The sequence below is a fragment of the Schistocerca piceifrons genome, chromosome 2, assembly GCF_021461385.2.
Source record: "Schistocerca piceifrons isolate TAMUIC-IGC-003096 chromosome 2, iqSchPice1.1, whole genome shotgun sequence".
NCBI lineage: Eukaryota > Metazoa > Arthropoda > Insecta > Orthoptera > Acrididae > Schistocerca > Schistocerca piceifrons.
Window position 1 is genome coordinate 398931805 of NC_060139.1, and position 11286 is coordinate 398943090.

General features: G+C 37.6%; 1 protein-coding gene across 1 annotated transcript in view; it reads right to left on the reverse strand.

Annotated features, from left to right (window-relative positions):
* Nucleotides 1-4425, reverse strand: part of LOC124776505 — a 138183-nt gene extending 133758 nt beyond the window's left edge. The window contains exon 1 of the mRNA XM_047251526.1: nucleotides 4260-4425. Coding sequence (XP_047107482.1) covers nucleotides 4260-4288 — 29 coding nt within the window. The 5' untranslated portion in view covers nucleotides 4289-4425. The remainder of the gene's footprint in view (nucleotides 1-4259) is intronic.
* Nucleotides 4426-11286: the final 6861 nt, after the last annotated feature.

The window sequence follows — 11286 nt, forward strand, 5'->3', positions numbered from 1 at the left end:
GTGGAAATCAGTAAGAGAAATTAATCACTGCAAGACAAATGGCTTTAAGAACTGTTTACAGTAGATGACCTGGGATGAAATTTATAATGAACCAAACACTAACGTAATCCATTCCATGATAAATTCATACCATTATTTGAAAATAGCTTTCTCAATAAGCTAATCACAAAGGACACTAAACAGCCATATAAAAAACTATGGATAACCAGAGCGATTAAAGTATCTAGTGAAAGGAAATGGGAAATGTATCTTTTGGCAAGAACAAGTAGAGATCCTGCAGTAGTTGCACACTACAAAAACTACTCAAAATTGCTACAAAAGGTTATCAAAAATTTAAGGAAAACGCACATAATGTCGGAAATCAGTAGTTTGTCAACAGACTTCAAGCTATATGGAATGTAATGAAATGACCAACAGGACAATCAGCCACAGAACAACATAACATCACTACTGAACTGAATGGAAGAGCTACAAATGATGAGTCACAGGTAGCAAATAAGAGAAAAATCACAACAGTATGTTGAAAATGTAATTCTCATTAAATTCAATCATATGAACGCGTCATGCATTTATAAGGTCACTCACTGGATTTGACAAGCATCAAATAATAAAACAGAGTCAGTTTGTACTTTCTGTCATCTATCTTAACTGTGTAAATCACAGTATCACCAACTTCTCTTTCTGAAATTAAAAAAATTATACATTCTCTCAAAAATACAACCTCAGCTGGTTTGATGGAGTTTTCAATAAAATAGCAAAGATTTGTTCCCATATAATACACCCAGTCTTATCCAAAATACGTAATGCATTACTAACTCAAGGCATTTCTCCAGAGAGACAGAAATATGCTGTTATTAAACTCCTCTTTCAGGAGGCGATAAGAGAGATGTCAATAACTTCCAACCTGTTTTAGTGCTGATACAAATTTCCAAAATTTTTGAGAAGGTGGTGTATTCTAGAATAGTATCTTACCCTACGAACAACATTATCTTCAACAAACAACAAATCTGGTTTTTTACATGTTCACTCACTAGATTTTACACGCATCAAATAATAAAACTGTGTCAGTTGGTACTTTCTATCACCTATCTAAGGAATTTGACTTTGTGAATCATAGTAATCTCCTATAAAAATTGAAGTTTTATGGGATTGTTGATTTAGACAACCAGTAGATAAAGTCATATCTAACCAAAAGAATGCAGAAATTTGTATCTAATAATTCAACCAACATAGGCCTAGTTCATGGACATAATTCGAATGGGGAGAGATCACGTATGGGGTTCCCCAAGGCTTAATCTCAGGTCCTCTATTGTTCCTAATACACATAAACAATCTTCTGTCAAGTATACAATAAGCAGAATTCGTTCCTTTTGCAGATGACACTGGTATTGACATCAGACCAAGAATACATACAGAAACAGATGAAATGGCAAACAAAATTCTTAAAAGGTACAAGACAAATGGATTATCATTAAATTTTGACAAGATTCAGTACATGCAGTTCAGTATTTTTCATGGAACTCCAGAAGCTATCAAAACAAATTTCTCAAACAAAGAAATACAAGAAGTAGAACGTGTTGAGTTTGTCAGGTTATAGGCAGATCACAATCTCAACTGGAAAATTCACTGAGTAGAATTAATGAAGCACTTTGGCTTGGCTATCTGTGCAGAATTCATTATTACTACAATAAGAGCTTTTTTAAAAACAGTTTATTCTGCATATTTCCATTCGCAGATGAGTTGTGTAATCCTTTTTTGGGAAAATTCAAGTTACAGGGATATTTCAATGAAAATAATTATATTTTGATTAAATAATATAGTTGACAGAGCACTGGAAGACCTGAGTCAAAACAAGGCCCAGGTAGTAGATAACATTCCATTAGAACTACTGACAGTCTTGGGAGAGCCAGTCCTGACAAAACTTTGTCATCTGGTGAGCAAGATGTATGAGACAGGCGAAATGCCCTCAGACTTCAAGAAGAATATAATAATAATAATTCCAATCCCAAAGAAAGTAGGTGTTGACAGATGTGAAAATTAACGAACTATCAGTTTAATAAGTCACGGCTTCAAAATACTAACGTGAATTCTTTACAGACGAATGAAAAAACTGGTAGAAGCTGACCTCAGCGAAGATCAGTTCGGATTCTGTAGAAATATTGGAACACGTGAGGCAATACTGACCCTACGACTTATCTTAGAAGACAGATTAAGGAAAGGCAAAAATATGTTTCTAGCATTTGTAGACTTAGAGAAAGCTTTTGACAATGTTGACTGGAATACTCTCTTTCAAATTCTGAAGGTGGCAGGGATAAGATACAGGGAGTGAAAGGCTATTTACAATTTGTACAGGAACCAGATGGCAGTTATAAGAGTCAAGGGACATGGAAGGGAAACAGTGGTTGGAAAGGGAGTGAGACAGGGTTGTAGCCTATCCTCAATGTTATTCAATCTGTATATTGAGCAAGCAGTAAAGGAAATGAAAGAAAAATTCGGAGTAGGAATTAAAATCCATGGAGAAGAAATAAAAACTTTGAGGTCCGCCGATGACATTGTAATTCTGTCAGAGACAGCAAAGGGCTTGGAAGAGCAGTCGAATGGAATGGACAGTGTCTTGAAAGGAGGATATAAGATGAACATCAACAAAAGCCAAATGAGGATAATGGAATGTAGGCCTAGTCGAATTAAGTCAGGTGATGCTGACTAGAAGAAGGGATCGGCTGGTAGGACATGTTCTACGGCATCAAGGGATCACCAATTTAGTATTGGAGGGCAGCATGGAGGGTAAAAATCATAGAGAGAGATCAAGAGATGAATACACTAAACAGATTCAGAAGGAAGTAGTTTGCAGTAGGTACTGGGAGATGAAGAAACTTGCACAGGATAGAGTAGCATGGAGAGCTGCATCAAACCAGTCTCAGGACTGAAGACCACAACAACAACAATACAGTTGCATGGAAAGTACAGGTTGATAATTATGAATTATTTAGGAATGAAGGAGACGACTCACCAAAAGGTATAAGTGCTACATCTTCTATCGGTAAACAAACAAAAGGTACAGAGGCTGGCTTGCTTTCAGAATGCACTTCCTTCTTGAAGCTTGTAGGAAAAGCACGCTCTGTACCTTTCACTTGTGTACCAACCAACAATACAGCGGTTCTGCCTTTTAGTGGGTCATCTTGTTTATTCCTAAATATAACGGGATAGATAAAAAAAAAATCTACTCAGCAGGTGGTGTGTGTGTGTGTGTGTGTGTGTGTGTGTATATATATATATATATATATATATATATATATATATATATATATATATAAGTGCCAGTCTGCATTTTATATAATCTCTACTTTAGCAAGTGTCAGTTATTTTTCCATCCATACAGCAAAACTCGTCTACAACTTATATGTTACGCACAGATTGGTCAACAGATAACAAAGAATTTCAGAAGTCATTTTGATAATGACAGTCATTTCACTAAGAAAGTTCATTTGGAATAATAATTTTTTTATCTATGGAGAACAGGAAACGTATGCAAAATGACCATTACAAACAGAAGCCTTCATATAGTTCACATGGTCTTTAGTTCATATAAATAAATACTGCCCTAAGCACAAAAGCACTACTATTCCTACAATCTTACTTCATCTTAGTTGAACTTCAAATTATATCGTTTTTACTTCGCTGTATGACACGACTATCCTACGGTAAAAATAGTTATTAGCTTAGAAAATAATGAAAAGCCTGATGTTTTCAGTAACCAACATAGTATTTTCGCAAAAGGTTAGAATCAATTTGTTTTATTGTAGAATACATTCGCAAATAGTAAGGTAATCACAAATGGTTCATTAGCTGAGACGCGCAATGATGAGAAAACATCGAGAAATGTGGCCTTCCCGACAATCAAGGAAATCACGGCCAGTGCTTTAAAGCTTCGACACGGTTTCTCTAGGACGACGGCAGTCTCTTAGGCATTTTCATATCTTGTTTAGTAACTTTCTTCTATGCAATATGGCGAGGCCAATAATACCCGGACAAGTATCTGACATCTTTTGTCTTCTAAGGTACTTAATTAAAGGACAGTAATATTCTCACATTAAATTATTCATGCTAGAAACCTTCCAACAAAGGAAGCTGATCAAATGTTAGTGACGCAATTTCTCGCTAACACTAGTCTTGTGTCGCAGAGATGTTTTGAAGACTCTCGGCTTGTCTTTATACAATCTTCAAAAACAAGTGTTCAATATGACAACAAATATACTCACGAGAGAATCTTGTTACATCCAAGCGACATCACGGAGGCGTCTCCTCCTAATTTCTGCTCTTACAGGTTGTTATCACACGGCAAAACACTAAACACACACAACATAATTCACACAAATAAACAACATAAATTTGTTGACAGTGCTGGTACGTCTACTTTCTAATTGCAACTGTATCGATTTACTTAACATCTTTGACACAAATGTCCACACATCGATATCTACGTTTTATTGAACACATGTTCCACCATCGATTGTGCCAATGTGCTCATTACCTAATCTACATTCTTTAATGACGAGAACACAGTGTGAGAAGACGGGTTAGTAAACTGATGCAGTTCTAGCAGACTGTACCAGTAAAATGTAACATGTTAGTAAAGAGGAGTGTGTTATATACAGGAATCGTGTAATACTATTAACTGCATGATGTTTTTCAAATGGAAGACAAGTGTTTTGTTTCCCAATGTTCAACCCATTATCGTTCCAGCGGTCATAAAACCTTCATCACGGCGTTTCTGTTCCCAAAACATACTGACAAGTACTGTGGATGGCTGAAAGCAGTTCCAAGGAAAAATTCGTTGCCTTCGGAGATGTATGTAGTCCGCATCTACACCATACGTACTCTGCGAACCACAGTGAAGTGCGTAGCAGAGAGTATGGGTCTTACACACTTGGGCAATAGCCTAAAATGGACCGCATGAGTGATTTGTAAGCAATCTCCTTTGTAGACTGATTCCATTTCACCAGTATTCAACCAGGGGTCTGCAGCTGAACATGTTTTACACATCCTACGTGATCATTCCATTTCGTATCTGTACAAAGTGCTACATCCAGGTACTTGTATGAGTTCGCCGATCCCAGCTATGACTTACTGACATTTCAGTCAAAGGATCTACGTCTTTTCGTTTTGTGAAGTGTACAATTTTACATTAGCGAACATTTTAAGCAAGTTTACAAACGACCTTTTCGAAATCTTAAGATCTCACCAAATATTTATGCAGCTTCTTTCAGGCAGTACTTCGTCACAGACAACTGTACCATCCGCAAAAAGTCTGAGATTACTATTAATATTGCCCGTATAGGTTCCAATATACTTCCCTGGCCCACAACCGAAGTTACTTCTGCATCTCATGATGACTGTCCATCCGAGATAAACATGCTGCGTCCTCCCTGCCAAACAATCCTGAAACCAGTCAAAAATTTCGCTTCATACCCCATATGGTCGTATTTTAACAATAAGCATGGGTGTCATACACTTTTAGGAAATCAAAAATGCTTCGCCTACCTGAATGCCTTGATCCAAAGCTTTCAATACGCCAAGTGAGAAAAGTGGGATTTGGGTTTCGCATGATCGATGTTTTCGGAATCCACGCTGTTCGAGATACCTCATTACGTTTGAGCTCCAAAATCAAAATATGTTCTAAGATTATATGACATATCGATATCAAGAACATTGGACGGCGGGTTTGTAGGTCGCTTCTACTACCCTTCTTGTAAAGACAAGTGACCTGCACTTTTTTCCAAATACTGGGCACTTTTTTTCTTTTTTTTTAAGTGTCTACGATAGATTATAGTCAGAAGAGGGGCTATGTTGGCTGAAAATTCATTGTACAATCTGACATGGATTCCATCGGTTTCTGGATATTTTTTCGATCTTACCAATGTCACTTGCTTCTCAACACCACTGACACTAAAATTTATCGCGCTCATCTTTTCAGTGGTGCAAACATTAAACGGGGGCTATTCTCCTGTGATTTCCTTTGTAAAGGAACATTTGAAAACAGAGTTTAGCGTTTCAACTTTTGCTTTGCTACCCTCATTTCCAGTTCTTGTCTCATTTTGATTGACTGGACACATAAGTTTGGTGCCACTAACAGCCTTTACATATGACCAGAATTTCTTTGGTTTTGTGAAAGGTCATTAGAAAATGTTCCACTATAGTTGCCATCAAAGACTTCATGCATCGCTTTCTTGACAGCCAAAAGCGTTTCATTCATCGTCTTTCTATCGATAGTCCTATGTTTTGTCTTCTACTTACTATGCAGAAGCCTGTGTTTCCTTAGAACTTTATTTACACCGACTGTATACCATGGAGGGTCCCTTCCATTATGAACTGTTCTACTGGATACATATCTATTCAGTGTATGATGAACTATTCTTTAACTCTTGAGCCATAGGTCCTCTACATGCTCTTGCCCTGTGCTAAAAGTTTCAAGTTTCTCACTGAGATATGACACTACTGCTTTTTTTATCTAGTTTACTGAACATATACATCTTACTACATATTTCAGTTGTCCTCTGTACTTCGCTAATCATTGTTGCTACTGTTGCATCACACTCACTGATACCAATTCCAGTGCGACATCTTCAAAGAGATCAGGTCGTTTTGTTGCCATTGGATCTACCTCTTCTGGGTAGCTTTCAGAGAAGGCATTATTAATGTTTCACAAGATGTCTTGACACACCCTCCCCTAAAAAAAGTGTAATTTTTTTCAATTAATTTTTGGATGATTAAAGTCATCACTGATGATTACAATATAACTACGGAACTTACATTCAAGCGGACTGAGGTTTTCTCTAAAGTTTTCAGTTCCATCTGGAGGTGCGGCTAGTAGTCAATAGAAGGAGCCAGTTAGCATTTTATGCCCACCCCTGAGACTGAGTCTTGCTCATACAGTCTCACATATAGCTTCAGTTTCTTTCTAGGTGGATTTGCCCATACAATCTCACATACAGCTTACATTTCTATCTAAGTGTATTTAAGTTTCTTGCCCTCTGTGACCACCTCCATTTCCTATTAGCTTATGCTTTCCACATATACTTAAATTTTCCCGAAAAATCTCACTGCTCTCATTTTTAGGTTTCAGCCAGCTTTCTGTTCCTAATATTACTGTAAAACAGGGTAATACCGATCATTATTGGTTGTTTTTTAATGATATTTCCTATACCATTAAAATCATATTTATGTAATTATATATTTCAGATGTGTGACCCTTTCTAGTCTGATTCGTAATAATAGAAAATCGAAACAAGCGAATATATATAGCTGATTGGTGTTACCCCATGGTGTGTGGTAATTACTATCAAGAGTTTATTTTGCTTGATTATCGGCTTTACACCTTTTTCGTGGATTACAACGATCAAAATTTACATTTAAAAAAAAGGACAAACACTACTGTTGTGGGTGAACTTAGCATTTAATTTTATCGCAAGAGCACAACACTTCTAGGTATAGTGATCTTCTTCCTTTAATATATAAAAGATGACTCATAGCAACAACAAAAACTTCCTAGAGTAGAAGGTTGGAAAATAAAAGAAACTCTTAGGAGCAAAGAAATTCACAACACAGAACCTAGGAAACACAGTTCTGATTTATTTACTTTAACACTCCCCTCCCCCCCCCCCCCCCCCAAATCAAACTGTGGTGCACTGAACAACTCTTAAATAAAAAATTCGAAGTAAAAACCCATTAGTTACAAAGTCCTATCTTGGTACACATTGCTTTAAATTTGTTTGATTTTAAAGGCTTTATAGACATGTTACCAAGTTGATTTTCAGAAAATACGTATCTACATCGTTATCCCCATTTTGATAGAGTTCCTGCACAAAATAATACTGTACTTCGATGTGCTTAGAGCGTTGGTGGAACTCTGCGTTTTTCAATAATTTTATGGCACTTGCATTGTCAATGAATAATATGGGCGTGTTTCTTTTTCCACTGATCTCCAACAGCATGAGCCATACTAACTCCTTGGCTCCTTCACTTGTAGCAACGAACTCCGCTTCAGTGGTGGATAGTGTAATTGATTTCTGCAGTTGAGATGTCCACTATACAGTCGTATCACCAATAATTGAAACAAAACCATTTGTTGATCGTCTGGTTTTAGTGTTGCGAGCAAAGTCAGCATCAGCATAGACGCAAAGTTTACCGCCAGATGAAGTACAGAAGAGACCTAAGTCTGAAGTACCATGAAGATATCTGAAAATAAGTTTTACGGCGTTCCAATCAGTAGAAGTGGGTTTAACCATAGATCGAGCAACTTTTGAAACAGCATAAGCAAAATCTGGACGAGTAGAGTATGCCAGGTACATTAATGATCGCACAGCCGAACAATCATGCCAGGTACATTAATAATCCCACAGCCGAACAACAAGGAATTTGTTGTCAAGGGTATTGCCCTATTCAATGTCTAATTGTTCATTATCACTTGGAGTTTTTAATGGTTTTGAATTAACTATGTTAAAACGATGTAAAATCTTCTCTGCCTATGCTCGCTGTGAAATAAACAAGCCAGACTCTATTGGCATACCTGAAAATGAGTCTAATGATCCCACTGTTATTTTGAATTCATACTTGAACATATTGAAAACGAATTCACTGCACTTTCAGTTGTTCCTGCGATAAGGCCATTATCGACATAAATAGCAATCAGCAGTTTTTCTGTTTTGCTTTGTCGATTGTAAATGCAAGGATCTGCTGTCAAACTAATAAAGCCATTTTTTGTCATGAATGAATGAAACTTATTATTCCAGCAATGAGGTGATTGCTTAAGTCCATACAATGATCTCTCGAGGCGCACAACACGACCCTACTCATCATCGAAAACTTGTGGTTGAACCATGTATATTCCTGTATCCAAGTCACCATATAAAAATGCAGTTCTAACGTCGAATTGATCAAGTTTCAAATTTTCCTGTGCTGCAATCGCTATAATGGCACGAATAGCGTCGCAACGAGCAAGTGGACTAAACGTTTCATCATAATCAAGTCTGGCACGTTGAAACATATCGCACACAACCAAGAGAGCACGGTATCGATCAATCGATCCATCAGGTTTATATTTAATAGGAAGTACTCAGCGATTGTTGTACAGAGTTTCAGGGAGAGCACAAGGGAACAATTGACAGGAATGCGGGGAAGAAATACAGTAGAAGAAGAATGGGAAGCTTTGAGGAATGAAATAGTGAAGGCAGCAGATAATCAAGTAGGTAAAAAGACGAGGACTATTAGAAATCCTTGGGTAACAGAAGGGATACTCAATGTAATTGATGAAAGCAGAAAATACAAAAATGCAGTAAGTGAAGCAGGCAAAAAGGAATACAAACGTCTCGAAAATGAGATCGACAGGAAGTGCCAAATGGCTAAGCAGGGATGGCTAGAGGACAAATGTAAGGATGTAGAGGCTTATCTCATAGGGGTAAGAAAGATACTGCCTACAGGCAAATTAAAGAGACCTTTGGAGGAAAGAGAACCACTTGCATGAATATCAAGAGCTCAGATGGGATCCCAGTTCTAAGCAAAGAAGGGAAAGCAGAAAGGTGGAAGGAGTATATAGAGGGTCTATACAGGGGCGATGTTCTTGAGGACAATATTATGGAAATGGAAGAGGATGTAGATGAAGATGAAATGGGAGATACGATACTGCGTGAAGAGTTTGACAGAGCACTGGAAGACCTAAGTCGAAACAAGGTCCCGGGAGTAGGCAACATACCATTAGAACTACTGACAGCCTTGGGAGAGCCAGTCCTGACAAAACTCTACCATCTGGTGACCAAGATGTATGAGACAGGCGAAATTCCCTCAGACTTCAAGAAGAATATAATAATTCCAATCCCAAAGAAAGCGGGTGTTGACAGATGTGAAAATTACCGAACTATCAGTTTAATAAGTCACAGCTGCAAAATACTAACACGAATTCTTTACAGACGAATGGAAAAACTGGTAGAAGCCGACCTTGGGGAAGATGAGTTTGTATTCCGTAGAAATATTTGAAAACGTGAGACAATGCTGACCCTACGACTTATCTTAGAAGAAAGATTAAGGAAAGGCAAACCTACCATTATAGCATTTGTAGACTTAGAGAAAGCTTTTGACAATGTTGACTGGAATACTCTCTTTCAAATTCTGAAGGTGGCAGGGGTAAAATACAGGGAGCGAAAGGCTATTTACAATTTGTACAGAAGCCAGAGGGCAGTTATAAAAGTCGAGGGACATGAAAGGGAAGCAGTGGTTGGGAAAGGAGTGAGACAGGGTTGTAGCTTATCCCCAATGGTATTCAATCTGTATATTGAGCAAGCAGTAAAGGACACAAAAGAAAAATTCGGAGTAGGTATTAAAATCCACGGAGAAGAAATAAAAACTTTGAGGTTCGCCGATGACATTGTAATTCTGTCAGAGATAGCAAAGGACTTGGAAGAGCAGTTGAACGGAATGGACAGTGTCTTGAAAGAAGGGTATAAGATGAATATCAACAAAAGCAAAACAAGGATAATGGAATGTAGTTGAATTAAGTCGGGTGATGCTGAGGGAATTAGATTAGGAAATGAGACACTTAAAGTAGTAAAGGAGTTTTGCTATTTGGGGAACAAAATAAGTGATGATAGTCGAAGTAGAGAGGATATAAAATGTAGACTGGCAAAGGCAAGGAAAGCGTTTCTGAAGAAGAGAAATTTGTTAACATCGAGTATAGATTTAAGTGTCAGGAAGTCGTTTCTGAAAGTATTTGTATGGAGTGTAGCCATGTCTGGAAGTGAAACATGGACGATAAATAGTTTGGACAAGAAGAGAATAGAAGCTTTCGAAATGTGGTGCTACAGAGGAATGGTGAAGATTAGATGGGTAGATCACATAACTAATGAGGAAGTATCAAATAGAATTGGGGAGAACAGGAGTTTGTGGCACAACTTGACTAGAAGAAGGGATCGGTTTGTAGTAGATTCAGAAGGATGTAGGTTGCAGTAGGTACTGGGAGATGAAGAAGCTTGCACAGGATAGAGTAGCATGGAGAGCTGCATCAAACCAGTGTCAGGACTGAAGACCACAACAACAACACCCATCGATTATCGATAAAAAGTTTACTTTAGGCAATTCGACTTAGTCCCAGGTATCATTTCCTTTAAATGAAACCGAACGAAATTTCTTTGGCGAATCAGCATAGCATTTTGATCCAAAATTCGTAGATAGTTAAAACTGTTAAACACTTTGCCAGTCCACAATTCGAAAGGCGTTGTACCTTCAACACATGACTCC